This window comes from Chanodichthys erythropterus, chromosome 13 (genome assembly GCF_024489055.1).
Source record: "Chanodichthys erythropterus isolate Z2021 chromosome 13, ASM2448905v1, whole genome shotgun sequence".
In the NCBI taxonomy this organism is placed as follows: Eukaryota; Metazoa; Chordata; class Actinopteri; order Cypriniformes; family Xenocyprididae; genus Chanodichthys; species Chanodichthys erythropterus.
Genome location: NC_090233.1, coordinates 9204166 through 9219096, shown reverse-complemented (window position 1 = coordinate 9219096; position 14931 = coordinate 9204166). Strand labels below are relative to the sequence as shown.

Sequence of the window (14931 nt, the reverse complement as noted above, 5' to 3'; positions counted from 1 at the left end):
TCCGGTGTTGAACAAGAGGTTCATGGGTAATTGAGTTTTTTATTGTATTGAACTTACCGGTGATAGGTTAGAGTTGTGAGCTGTATAACAATACAACAAAAACACGTCATGTCACGACTCACCAAAATATTCAAGCAACATGCACAGGTTATACAACAACAATAAAGGTTAGAAAATACACACAAAAAAGGGTAAACCGTATGTTTAAAAAAAAAACAAGTTATTGCCTTGAGGACCCTCAGTACAGTGGGACAGTCATCAAACATCTGCATTTACAAATTAAACATTTATCTATCAACAATATTAATGAGAATTTTTTTTTTAAATGTATTGATATTTAATAAACCATATTTCACAATGTCCCACAAAATAACAGGTAGATCAGTTGTGTTTCAATTACAAATAATAATGCAAAATATTTGAAACAAACTGCTTATAAAAACACATTCTCAGCAGTTTACACATCATTTAAACTTGATATACATATGAACTATCAACATTTATCTTTTAAAGAATCTTACAGCACTTATTTATATTCAAGCAAAATAGGAAATGGAAGATATTATATTTCTAAATTTCACTTCGACTTCTGAAATAATTACTGATAACTTGCATTTATTTACAGGTAACAGGGGATCTTATTGGACTGTCATCACAACCTATACATTCTCACATTACATGGTAAAGCAGTATTAATATTAAAGGACTGTCAGGTTCACTCATCAATGACAATATAACAATTCTTTGACAAATGTTACAGAAGGAGTTTGAGCATAAATTACATTTTCCTGTTCAGTTTCTCTTCATCTCTTCAAGCATTTGTAGCTTTAGTTATTGTCTGTTCTCATTAGTATGTCTTCTATAAGAGCTTTTTCGGCTTCGTAAAGCGAGTTGAAAAATATCAGTTGTGATGAAAACCCTTGTTTTTCTGTGATCTCAAAGATCGTCCTAAATTTTTCCTCAGGTGTCGCCATTGCTTTGATTTCACTCGACAGTTCGTCTGCAATGACGTCAACAAGGTCATCTAAAATGGCATTAATGTTTCTCACCCTTCGGACAAGAACTGTTCTGTTGAGTTTCAGAAAGGACACACCTGTAGAATGTAGTCATCAATCATTAACAATATAGTATTTTCAAATTTTTGTGAGATGCAAAGATATTAATTTCCGCTGCATTAAAAAAATAAAATAAATAATAGCTCATTTGAATGTAAATAAAATGGCTATAAGATTGTTAAATGCATGTGCTTACGCTGCTCATCGGATAGGTTCAGTCCGCTGTTTTCTGCTGTATAGTCTGTAAGATAAAAAGTTGGTAATGTCTTCATTTTCAACTCTTTAGAAATTAACCGTAAATATAAATCCATTGACTTAGTGCTCATATTGTTGCAGTCTAGCATATATATTGAACAAATAAAGAGTATCCAAAGTCTTTGATGGTAATTACTGTTGGTTATTTACTTCTTAAACCTTTCTACAACCCTAGAAACACACAAACAGTACAGGGTCTTATTTAGAAGATTTATCAAGGCAGACAAAGGTCAGCATGTCACAGTGAACTTATGTTTTCAAACTTGTGCTTGTGTGAAAATAAAACGTTAAAACCGAATGAAAACCATAGGTTTTGAATGAATGACTCACTCGTACAAGTGGGATACAAATAGCAAATGTAAATAAAATAGCTAAGATTGTGTTAAATTTATTTGCTTACGCTTATCGGTTGATGGGTTCAGTCTGCTGTTTTCTGCTGTATAGTCTGAAAGAGAAAAAGTTTGTAATGTCTTCATTTTCATCTCTTTAGAGATTAACAGTAAATATAAATCCCTTGATTTAAATGAAAATCGTTAAACAATTCATTCAGCTTTTACATTATATTGTACTCGTATAGTTGCAGTCTATATGTATATTTAAAGAGTATTTCTTTGATGGTGACTGTCAGTTATTTACTCCCTAAACCTTTCTACAGTTCCAGTAACACACAAACACTAAAGGATCTTACCTGCCAGTGCTATGTCAAGGCTCCAATCAACTTTAACCTCTCTTTTCTTGGGTTTTTTCTTTTTGAGGCGTAATCCCACATTCATCACACCATTTGGTAACTTAATGTCAAACGTTGGATAGTAATGTTTCCACTGCTTTGCACAGCGAAGTTTTGTGTACTTAAAAAAGAAAAGAGAGGGATAATGAGGTTAAAGATTAAAAGGCACTACTGTACAAGACTCAAGGTTAGAAATATTGTTTGTTACTGCTGATTTGATTTAAGATGACATGCATTACATAGACCTAAAAACATTTGTCAGATGAAAAATGAGGTTTTAAAGGACCAGGTGATCATTTCTCAGAAATAAGTTTTGATATAAAGACATTAAAAGGATTCAAATTAGTTTTAGACCAATATAAACTGTGTGTAGATATCAGTTTGTACACTAAACCTGGTGAACTAGATTGGACAGTGAAGGAAAAGTGAAGGAGTGTGCAGAAGTGAGATTATTAAACTTTACTGTCAAAAATGTGAAAAATAGTAGGCCTAATAATAAAGAGTCAGTAATTGTGACTAAACTTTACCGGTAGCGTATGATAAGCTAAATTGTTGAGTAGAGGTGAATGTATAAAATGTACCACCATTGCACTTTGTATGTCTCCCTCATCTAACACACTTGATTCAACTCATCAGCTCTTCAGTAGAGACTGCATTGGGTGTGATCGATGAGGGAGACACACAAAATGTGCAGTGGTGGAAAGTCCATTGACAGTTTTGAAAAGGAGGTAAAAAACCTTGAGGTTTTAGATGCTATGTATAATTTCAAAACATTTATGAGAATAGACAAAGGTAGATAAACTGAAACTCCATTTTCAGAAAAGTTATATATACTGTAAAATCATAGTGTAAAATGCAATAAAATCAAGAACCTTTATTTAACTGACAAAAGTACAAAGAAAAGATTTCCAATGTTTTCACTGACCAATCTAATTGATTTTTGTAAATATAAACAAATTTTAAAACTTTAGAATACTTTTCGGTCATTAATGAATAACGAACAAATGAGTTACGCAATATTAACATTCTAGTGGTAACTTCTATTAACTAACAAGAAACTGATTAACACATTTTTTAAAAAAAGTAAAAGTGACATGTGAAGGACAAGTATGGTAACAGTAACCCATACTCAGATTTTTTCCTCTGCATTTAACACATCCAACACACACACATTAACAGAAAAGAGTAGTGAACACACACACCCGGAGCAGTGCTGTGGCGACCGGAAAGAGATTGGGGCAGTCATGTCCAGCCAGTATTGAGAGTTGAACCCACAACCTTCAGGTTACCAGTCTGACTCTCCAACCATTAGGCCACGACTTCTTCGACTGAAATTATATAGTACATTGGGGCATTTGGGATTATACAGAGATGTATTAATATATGCCTCTGTATAATCCCAAAATACACCTCCATGTCAATGATTCCTTAACACATAAGCAAGTCATCCATGCTGGTTGCACTAATGCACCCCCATACCATGACAGGCTTTTGAACCTGATGAAAGTCTGGATGGTCTCTTTCAAAAACAAGCTGAAATGTGGACTCATCTGACCACAGCACACATTTCCACTGTCTTTTGGACCATCTGAGATGAGTTTGGGCCCAGAGAACTCTGCACCATCTCTGCAAAGAACTGATGTATAGCTTTCTCCTAGCATAACAGAGATACAGTTTGCTTTTCTTGATGCAGCGGCAGGTTGTTAAGTGACAACACTTTTCCAAAGTACTCCAGAGCCCATGTGGCTATATTTAACACAGCAGCATGACAGTTTCTCATGCAGTGCCATCTGAGGATTTGAAGGTCACACACACATTCAACAGAGGTTTCCTGCCTTCCCCTACATGGACATCTCTGGATTCCCTGAGAATCTTTTCATAATATTATGTATGGTAGTGTCACTAAACAGAAAAATGCAACCACAGGTAATATCAAAACAGAGTTTATTGCAACACCAGATGAGAAACAAGGTGAGTAATGGATCAGTGTGTTGATACTGGCAAAGAAGTGACAGTTATCATCTGTTGCAGATAGTGAGTAGAGGTGAATAGCAAACCGGATGACTGGACGATGCACTGATGCTGAAGACTGAAGAAAACAGAAGACTGGACAGTTCGAGACAGGATTGTACAGGTACGTTACCACCGCAGATATGTGATTTCCTGTATCTTCCAGTCTAGCCATTTTATTGTGGATGATATCCAGAAGTTAAACACCAACTCTAAGAAGTTGGAAGTCAATATTTATGTGGGACCATGGTCGACATGGAACAGGGAGAAGCAAATGTTTACCCTGAGGAAAACGCCGTGGGACTTTTGCTAATTTTCAACTGTTACTGGTGGCCAGTTGGGAGACTTCCTGGGAAGTGGTGGAGCAGTTTGGAACTGCAAGGGATTCGCCCAGGTCAGTACGTCACAGTGAAATCGAGTTAAAGGCATCAACCTTGATGATGAAGGAGAGTTTTGGATCTAGATGGATCAGGATAGGAGCTGTACAGAAGGCGGTCTTCAGTTGCTGGAATGCTGACAGCAGAGACTTGGGCCCATTGCAAAGCAGGGAAGTGAGTGGTGAACTGAGTGGTACCGAAGTTATGGATGAATCTCCTGTAGAAATTTGCAAATCGGAAGGAAATTCCGGGAAAATATGAGGATGTGGTCAATATAGACGATGGCGAAATGGAGGAATTCCTGGAACACCTTGTTCATGAAGCCCTGGAAGACAGACTATGAGATGGATCCCAGATAGATTGTGCCCATTGCAATGCTTGGCCTGTTAACAGCGAGAAAATGTGTGCGAACCTCGCACGGTCATTAGGGAAAAGATGTGGTTGCATTTCAAAGAACAATGTACATTGCAGCAGAAACACACTGCATTCCTCTGCCTCACCAACGTATGTCACTGGTTGGGCCATGACTTGCAGAGGCAGATGTCAAAGAAGAAGTGACTAGCGGTTGTATGAAGTTACGAATCACTTGGATTAAATCAGCAAACAGACTGCCAGTATCGCAGGGATCTGCTTCGTGTTGCATGTTAGTCTGGTCTTCTGTCACAGAACAGAAGAATGCAAACACAGGAAATATCCAAACAGAGTTTATTGAACACAAGGTGAGTAACTGGTGATACTGGCAGTGAGGTGAGTTCTTATCTGTTGCAGATGCATGATTTTTCCCCAAACCAGTTCAGCGGCCAATGAAATTGGTTGCAGGGCGGGATTTCCGCTCTGGTTTGGGGGAGAAAAAAATAAATAAATCACGCGTTGCAGAAGGAGTGAAGAGAAGACTGAATGGGATGGCTGGGAGATGCTCTGAGTCTGTAGACTGAAGGATGACTGAAGACTGGACAGTTCGAGACGGTATAACCAAGAAATTATCCACAGGTAGGTAGTCAGGTAAGTTCAGCATCGAACAACAAGACCAGACACTGTTATAGTGTCTGTGATGATGACTCTGGTAATAATCTTTTCAATTTTATTTAGCCTCTTTCCCAACTTTTTTTTTTTATTTATTTTTTTTATTTTGTCAGTTAAATAAAGAGAATTAACAAAGCACGAATTCATGATTTGACTGCATTTTATAAAATGTGCCAATTTTTCTGGAAATAGGGTATTTGATACATGACGCCCCTATCATGATTCATTAGAAAATGTAAATGCTTTGAGAAATCTCACATCTTCGTCATGTTCACTATGCCTTATTTTAATTCTGAACCATACTGACCGGCGGTTGTATCGTTGATACTGGCCTCTCTGAAAGTTCATGTTCCTCAACAGGATCACAGGACATGCTGTACTCACAGTTAAATGTGAGCATGCATTCACAAGCTGACTGGATTAGTGTATAATCTTTATTACATTTTCTCACCTGAAAAAAAAACAGAAAATGTCATTTGTTTATAAAGTCGGACAAAATAAGGTGAAAAATTAGTACAGTAACTCAAAAACATACTTCTTTGGGATCCACATTGCGTGGTTGTAGAAACACGTGCAGCCTATGTGTTTCCTTTAAGTAGAACAGCATCACTTGGCCATAAGTCTTAGACCAATCACCTGTAAACCAGTTCTGTATTTTGGAAATAAAAAACCTTGACGTTCCTGGGATGCTCACTGTAACATGTGTGCTTGTGATATTCTGAGGTTTCAGAATGTCAACAATCTGATCAGAGTAATGTATAACTGACATGAAGTGGTAGGCTTCCTCTGAAATAATAATCAGAAAATAATTTTGCTATACGTCTTTTACATTTAGAAAATTTAAACAATGTAGTGTTATGTTTTTATATGTTAAATTTTTTTTTTGCACTTTGCATTATTCGCAGATTACATTCAGTATCTCTCATAATGTTTATTAGATTGCCAACTCACCAATGGAGGTCTCACAGTGAGGTAGACTGAGTTGAGACAGCTCACCCTGAACACATTTGATATCATACAGGGGTCCTGCTTGGTAATGGTTGGCAGGGATTGGACAGTCATTGTCCTGAAGAACAGTGCTGTACAGCACCTCCCCTTCACCCTTCATGTTAAAACCAAGCTTTGTGAACTCACAATGGAACCAGCCTGCATGGCTGCTCTGTAACCTGTTTCAAAGAAATATCAAATATAATTGCAAACTGATACACTCAAATAGTTTGCTTCACCTGTTTGATGATATAGTACAGTACCTGTATTTATTTTGCCCCTCCTGAAGGATGACCTCAGGAGTGAACAAGTAATCTTTTACATCTAGCTTCTGTGAAAATAAAAAGTGCATTGTAATTGTATTGTCAAATTAGACATAAAATTATAAAACCATATTTGCATTTACAAAGAGATCTTTTTTTTTTTTATAGAAATGAATCAGTGATTTACCCTTAAAAGGTCTGAAGGGGACTGAGAATCTCCATCTGAAATTTCTGGTAATACCAGATGCATTGAATTATTTCCTCTGATCATCCTCTGTATCTTCTTTGACAGCCCTCTCCTTTTTGTACTTTCTGGTTCAGAGCCACAGATGTAGGTTCTGTGTCCACATTTTTCATGAAGCCACTCCAATACGCTTTTCTGAGCTCCAGTATATTCGTTTATACTACAGTCTCCCTCTGTAAACACTACAATGACGTGATTCCAAAATTTCTCTCCCAGAAACTCTAAATTTTCAAGAATCTCTTTGGTCTGGTCTGTGAATTGGCCATCAAATGCAAGCAGAATGGCATGAGGCCCAGGAGCCAGCTTTTCCCATCTAAGAATCCTCTTGGCATTGCAAACATCAATATCAACCAAGTGCACAATCTTCTTGTTCATTGAACCTTTGAAACTCTTAAGCCTGCCACTGCCAACTTCATCATAACTTCCTCCATCAAAAATCAGGTTTAAAACAGGTTTTTCTGTTTCACTGAAACTCATGAGCCAAATCCTCATCTCTGTAAAAAGACAGCTTTCACCTAAGAAAAACAAACATTTGTATGAATGAGATGTTACAAAGGCTCATTTAAAGGCTTTCCTTTTTTAAGGAAAATAAAATCTCTCTTAATTCCACATATGGCCAGTGACAAATGACGATCAATGATTGTGACAATATAGACAATGATTATCATTACAATGTTAATGTCATGCTATCCTAAAACTGTGTCAAAGTTCTTAACACTGAAAATGAAAACACTTCTTTTGATTTTTGCATGAATGACTCCTAAGTGTAATCTTCAAATTAATTATTAATGCATTAATAAGGAAGTTCAGTCTTATTAAACAATATATTTTACAGTGTCATCATGTTTAAATTTGCCATTTTAAAAACTATTGATTCAGGAAGCCATCAACTAATCAAACACTTTAGAGTAGGAAGAATGTGACAGTGCACTTACTGGTAGCCAAAATTAGGACAACACCTACATATTTCTTTAAGAAATGTCAAAATGTTGGTTTAAAATAATTAATACATTCATACAACACGACAACATTCTGAATCAATAGGTTATGGGTCTTAATTTTAACATAAATGCTCAAGATGTCTACTATAATGTTTAAAAAATCCATTAATACATTATTAAATAGTTTTACTCCAAGATTATCTGAAATATTGAAATATTGAAAATATTTAAAGTCATATGCCTTTTGTGAAAACATTTACCTGCATGTGTACATTCTAATACCTTTGGGGATTTAAAAAATAAAAAAATAACATACCAGTCTATTTCACATAACCCAACCTCTAATTATAAAAGAATTATATAAAAAATAAAATTAACTAAAACAAAAGCATAAACTTATAAAATAAAATTATGTATTTACCTAAATCAAGCCCATTTCTTAGGGCTTTCTCATAAAACTCTTCCGCCTTGAGTTTTTCCCCCTTCACTTCATGAATGAATCCTTGGATAGCACACACCTCGCTGTCATTTGAGTTTTTCACCCTTTCAATCAGCTTGTTCAGGTTCTTCTCACACAACTTGCCTTCCTCTGATTTAGGCTGCAACCTCAGACCTTGCATGAAATGATAGATGGCCAGTTGTTCAGATCTTTTGCTGTAGAGCTGGTATTGGCCATAAAAACAATGAACTGCCTGCAGGTCTTGCTTTTCATTAGCAATTTTAAATGCTTCTTCAAACAGTCTCTCAGCCTTGAAGTACCATGTTGTACCAAGTTGTCCGTAGTGCAGTGCTAAATCTGCCATGGCAAAAATGAAAGTGGGCTTTAGGGAAATCGCCTTCTCCAGATGATAGATGCACTTTTGCAGGTATTGCTGTATTTCATTTGACTCTTTTTTACCATGCATCCTATAGTTAATTTCCAGGGATATTTTTTTGCTTTTGTAACACATAGCCAACTGATGGTGTATAAAAGCTGAGCTTGGAGAAGGCAGCAGGGCTTTTTCCAGTAAAGAAATGGCAGCGTCCATGTTTCCTAATTTGCGGAAAAATTTTGCTACGTATCTAAAGACATGTGGGTTTTCAGGGGACTTCAGCAGTGCCGTAATCACATTCCTCCATGCAGTATCGAGCAGCTTGCTATCATCTCTGTCATGCAGCATTCTCAGTGCTAGCAACACTAACAGAACAGCATCATCTGGATTCAGCTCTATGGCTCTTCTGAGCTGTTCTATTGTTGGCGAGTCTGAAGGGTCAGAGGTCTCATTGTTCGTGCGGTCCAGGGCAATAGCATAGCCTGTATTTAAATCACTGTCATCAGGATTCAGTTCAAGAGCCTGTCTAAAGCATTCCTTTGCCGCATTGTAGTATTTGTGAGAGAATTTAAGAAAAACCCAACCCTTTTCTCTGAGTACCTCCACAGTATGAGTGAATCCTTCGGAAAATTTCCTATGGATCCTCTCTAACTGTCTCAAGTACTCTTGACATATAGAAAAATCATTCATATGATAATGCAGCCAGGCAAGGTCTCCATAGGGAACAATAAGAACTTCATCACAGTCTTTGTAGTGTTCCTCTGCGAGCTGCACTGATATCTGCAGATTTGCGAGAGCTTCTTTCTGATTGCCATAGAGATACTGAACAAATCCAAAGCTGCTGTAAGCTCGTGTTACTCTCGCCTCGCTAGATTCCAGCCTAATCTGTTCCTCCAGACGACTTAGTAAATCACAGAGAAAAAAGTCTTCTTCTCTCAGAGACCAAGTAAAGTGGCACTCCTGCTGAAGCAGTTTGGTTTTTAAAACACCTTCAAAACTAAAAAAAAAAAAAGAAGGAAATCTGAGACAAACGATTAAACACTTCATTTATATGAGTCATGTACTATAGTTTTGTCGCAGTTTTCAGATAAAGAGCAAAGTTCATTTCAGATACATTCACATGAATGATACAAAAACAGGTACTCACACGTCTGGTTTGCTATCCTTGTGGGGACTCTCCATAGACATAATTGTTTTACGTGCAAACTTTGTTCTATCCCCTTACACTAACCCTACCCATCACAGAAATCTTTCTTCATGTTTACATTTTAAAAAAATAAAATAAATCAACTTCATTCTGTATGATTTATAAGCTTGTTTCCCCAGGGTGACACGAGTCCCCATCATGGGGGACCCCATGAGTCTGTGAGCATTCAAGTTGAAGTCCCCACCAGGATAGAATAACATGTATACACACACACCACTCAGAAGTTTTCTATGGAGTCAAATTAATGCCTTAAAGTTTTGCACAAAAATAAAGTTTTGCAAAACAAAAAAAAGAATTGAGCAATAAAAAAATGTTTTGCAAACAAAAATAAAGAATTGCAAAGGAAAAAATAAAGTATTGAGCGGAAAAAATAAGTTTTGCAAACAAAAATAATACATTGGAAAATAAAATAAAGTAGTGCAAAAATAAAAATATAATCAATTACAAAAATCAATGGCAGCTGTAATCCTATTTTATCTTTGCCACATATTTTTCATGCTCAAACCTACTAAATCATTTGCAACGCTCATTTTATTCTGCGTTTCAGTCAAGTGTGCGCTCACGATACCGGTTTTCTTTTGCGCTGCACTTTTCTGTGCGGATCTCTTTATGGCACTGGTTTGACGTGGGGGTGGAGTCAAGAAACGGGGGCACGCCCCCGCGAAACACATTAGAGGGGAACGTAATCGGCGACAGGTGAAATAATTATTTGACATGGTTAAAAATAATGAATGGTTTGTTTTTGTTGGTTTGTTTAGCATATGTTGTCGCCGATTACGACCCCCTCCAATGCATTTCTTATAGTAATATGACCCGTTGCGCTCTGTCTCACTGCCTGTATCCACTTTTGTGTCCTTAAACATTCGTTTTTTGGGGTCGACAGCTTATAAAAACTTATTTCTGGGTTTTTTAGCTTGTTAGCTGTGCACCTTGACACACAGCACCTTTTAGGCAGTGTTCTGTTTTTTGTAATGAGTCAGAAAAGACAAGAAGGCAGCCTGAAGACAGTTGGATTGTTTAATAAATGCGCTCTGTCTCTATGCTTGATCTGTTCTGTTGCGATCTGCGTCTCCTGTCGATGACGTGTTTCGCGGGGGCGTGCTCCCGTTTCTTGACTCCACCCCCACGTCAAACCAGTGCCATAAACAGATCCGCACAGAAAAGTGCAGCGCAAAAGAAAACCGGTATCGTGAGCGCACGCTTGACTGAAACACAGAATAAAATGAGCGTTGCAAATGATTTAGTAGGTTTGAGCATGAAAAATATGTGGCAAAGATAAAATAGGATTACAGCTGCCATTGATTTTTGTAATTGATTATATTTTTATTTTTGCACTACGTTATTTTATTTTGCAATTTATTATTTTTGTTTGCAAAACTTATTTTTTTATGCTCAATACTTTATTTTTCCTTTGCAATTCTTTATTTTTGTTTGCAAAACATTTTTTTATTGCTCAATTCTTTTTTTTGTTTTGCAAAACTTTATTTTTGTGCAAAACTTTAAGGCATTAATTTGACTCCATAGTTTTCGTTTTTAAATGATATTTTAGTGTAGTTAACTAAATTTTTTGTGTGTGTATAACAATTTCTATATTTATATACTTTACTGACATAAATGTTGCCATTCAATTTCTTGAATAAATCCACATTCAGGTTCAAATTTTAATGTAAAATGCCTGAGCGGAAATAAAAATGCAGCAGACAACAGCTTGTGTAACCACTTATAGGACACACGCCAGATCCTGATCACCGAAAATCACATTTTATTTGATACAAAACTAACTAGGCTAATGGGGAAAAATCATAACTTACACTATTTTCATGGTATTTCATTTTCTCCATAATTTTTGTATGAAAACTTATAAATTGTTTAAGACAGTCCTACTGTAACTATCAGAGGATGTTAATCAATAGTCTGTGCGTTTGTTAGAGTCATCAGTTTGCATAATTTCAATTTATTTTTTTAAAGAATACTGATTTTTTTATTTATTGTAGCCTACTTATATTTATTATAATTACATTCTACTTTTTATTTATAATAGGCTGCTAATACTTATTATGTTATACTTATTTTTAATTATTAATTTAAAAAGTACTTCTAGCATACATTTAAATTTGCGCCATGGTGTTTTTATTTGTTGTGTCCTAAACTGATAAAATTAAACTGATAAAAAAACTTAAAGGTGCCCTAGAATTGAAAATTGAATTTACCTCGGCATAGATATTAAATAATTAGAGTTCTGTACGTGGAAATGACATACAGTGAGTCTCAAACACCATTGTTTCCTCCTTCTTATGTAAATTTGATTTGTGCAAAAGACCTCTGAAGAACAGGCGAATCTCAACATAACACCGACTGTGACGCAACAGTCGGGATCATTAATATGTACGGCCCCAATATTTGCATATGCCAGCCCATGTTCAAGGCATTAGACAAGCCAGTATTAACGTCTGGAGCTGCACAGCCAAATCAACAGACTTTATGCAGGTATGCAAGCAAGGACAATAGAGAAAAATGGCAGATGGAGCAATAATAACTGACATGATCCATGATAACATATTTTTAGCGATATTTGTAATCCATACAATTGTTTTAATTACTTTTTTTTTTTTTCAATTTTTAATTATTTTAAAAAAGTAGGCCTTATAATTACTTATGTAAGGATGTGTAAATGTAAAGGATTTTAAGGTTTTTAAGACTTTTAAGATCAAGAATCGTTTTGGAATCGGATCATGACTCCCAGAAACTGATCTTGAGATGACTAAAGATCACCTCATTATATTATATTATACTATATTATATTATATATATATATATATATATATATATAACATAGCCTATAATCAAAACGTATTCAGATTTCAGTGTGTTAACGTCAAAGACCTTCTGAAAAGGTTTGACGATTGTATCTAGCTGCGCTTGTTTCCATGATGCATATCGTTCATAAAACATTTCATTCAACAATAATACAACAAACAAACCCACCTCATTTTGTGCCCATCTTCAGTAAGAATCAAATCATGAAAATACCAATGGAGCAGGACGTTATCAAATAGGTTTGAAACTTCTTTAGGGCCGATGAGAAACCTGTAAACATGACAGATGAAGGGTGGAGCTGAGAACAGTTGGACCTGGCAATTTTAAAGGTACACTTCTGTAACTTTTTTTTTTAAGTAAAAAATTTAAATGATTCAATAGCCTACACCATCAATTCTTAAGCGCATTTTGTCTTACCATGGTTCATATGGTAAGCCTCGTTTGAAACGTGCCCTGCCTGGAATTCAGACGAGAGAAGGCGGATGCAGTGAGACGGATAGTTTCCATTTCTCGTAATGGATCAGACACCTACGAGATCAAAGGCTGATATCGCGAGATTCACGCTCATGCGCTGTCTCTAATAAACTTTTGTTGTTGTTGTGTTGCTAACAAACTGGATGCATTTGCACATTTGAAGGGAAGAGAAGCTATTTTATCCCATTACATGATCATTTGGTGTTTTAAATTAAGTTTAGTTGAATTGCGTTCACAACACCAGTAAGCTGACAAATATCATCTTATTGAAATAACCGGTTTTCCCCGTTTACATGCAAACCCAGTGGCGTGTTTAGGTTATTGGTGGCCCTAAGCAAATCTCCAGGGCCCGGTTTTTCAAAAGGTTTAATACGGATAAAATTGATCCGGATTTAGTAATCCTTTTTTTGCGATCCGTGATCACGTAATCCAGCTTACTTTTGGAGCCAGTTTTTTAAAGCAACATCGGATTGGATCAATCTGATCCGGATAGGAACTTTTCAGGATCACCAAATCTGGATTTCCAGTGCTCTACGGAGGCCCTAAAGGGACATGTTGATAGAAAGAATATGGGTTTTGAATTAAATATATTTTTGTTGGATATTTACAGCTGTTTAGGGATTGTTTTATGGCACCAAAATTTCTTTTTACTTTAGAGTAGGTTACCGAAAGGCTAAATATGTAGACTAATGTCTGCATTTAATTTATTACTTTAACAGTTAAACTAATCAAGAGCAAGATAAAAATGTGTATGTATATTACATGATAAAAATGTTGTATTTTTTGACTAGTTTTAAAGTTTTACTACATTTTCCTCCTGGAATCCACCTTGAAATCCTACCCCCTGTTGGGATCAGGATAATCCTGTTTTTTTGGATCAAAGTGATCCAAATCCTACAAAAAAGTTCTGAAAAACCCAAACTAAAGGTTTGATCCGGATCAAAACCAAGATTGGATTAAGTGATCTAATCCGATTATGTAATCCGTTTTTTCTTTTGAAAAACACATTTTCAAGATTTGATCCAATCCGTTATCCAAAATCCTAGTGGATTACTTTTGAAAAACCGGGCCCAGGAGGGGGCCCCGTGATCGCGTTCCCGGGGGTTTATCAGCTGGCAATTTTCAATGAACATTTAAAAATGCAGGTTGCAAATATAACAATAATGGAAAGATGAGGCTTATCAGTAGCCTATGTCAAAGTCTACATGCCCTACTGTAGAATTTGTTTTCTGTTTTGCATAATTTCCTGCCAGTCTGTCATAGTTATGCATTCTGATTCACAAGCTTGCAATTCGATTCAGTATCAATTATTTTGGATACTGTATATATACTGTGATATATCAGGTACAGTACATGGCAAATTTTCTCAAGAAATCTCTCAACTAATGCGCATTAACATTTTTTCCGATGCATGTCCTTAATTTAATTTCACTTGTTTCTTCAGTACATGATGATTTTCTGTCTGTCAGCCGTATAATGCGTGTCAATGGCAACACAATCTATAAGAGTAAAAAAAAACATGCATTATACGACTGACAGAAGGCAATCGTTGAAGTTAAAATCATCATGTACCGAAGAAACAAAGTCACCTGCATCTTGGATGCCCTGGGGGTAAGCAGATAAACATAAAAAATTCGTTTTTGGGTGAACTATTCCTTTAATGTACGGTTCCTCAGCGCGGATGAATCTAATGTTTGTTTACTGTCAGTCACCGTACCGGTGTGGATACTGTACTTCGG

General features: G+C 36.1%; 1 protein-coding gene across 2 annotated transcripts; it reads right to left on the bottom strand.

Annotated features, from left to right (window-relative positions):
• Positions 1-30: 30 nt before the first annotated feature.
• On the bottom strand, positions 31-13250 carry LOC137033732 (interferon-induced protein with tetratricopeptide repeats 5). 2 transcript variants are annotated; one of them, XM_067405979.1, is made up of 12 exons: positions 13136-13250; positions 12887-12988; positions 8304-9691; positions 6885-7456; positions 6698-6765; positions 6399-6613; positions 5983-6233; positions 5755-5898; positions 1999-2158; positions 1711-1755; positions 1252-1296; positions 31-1093 (listed from the first exon to the last, which is right to left on the bottom strand). In XM_067405979.1, exons 2-12 carry the CDS (start codon positions 12889-12891, stop codon positions 828-830), a joined length of 3159 nt encoding a protein of 1052 aa, XP_067262080.1. In that variant the 5' UTR covers positions 12892-12988; positions 13136-13250; the 3' UTR covers positions 31-827. The 2 variants fall into 2 exon arrangements, 1 of the variants encoding a protein (XP_067262080.1); XR_010896876.1 differs by lacking the exons at positions 31-1093; positions 1252-1296; positions 1711-1755 and adding an exon at positions 3240-3365 and having other exon boundaries at positions 2021-2158.
• Between the last annotated feature and the right edge of the window lie 1681 nt (positions 13251-14931).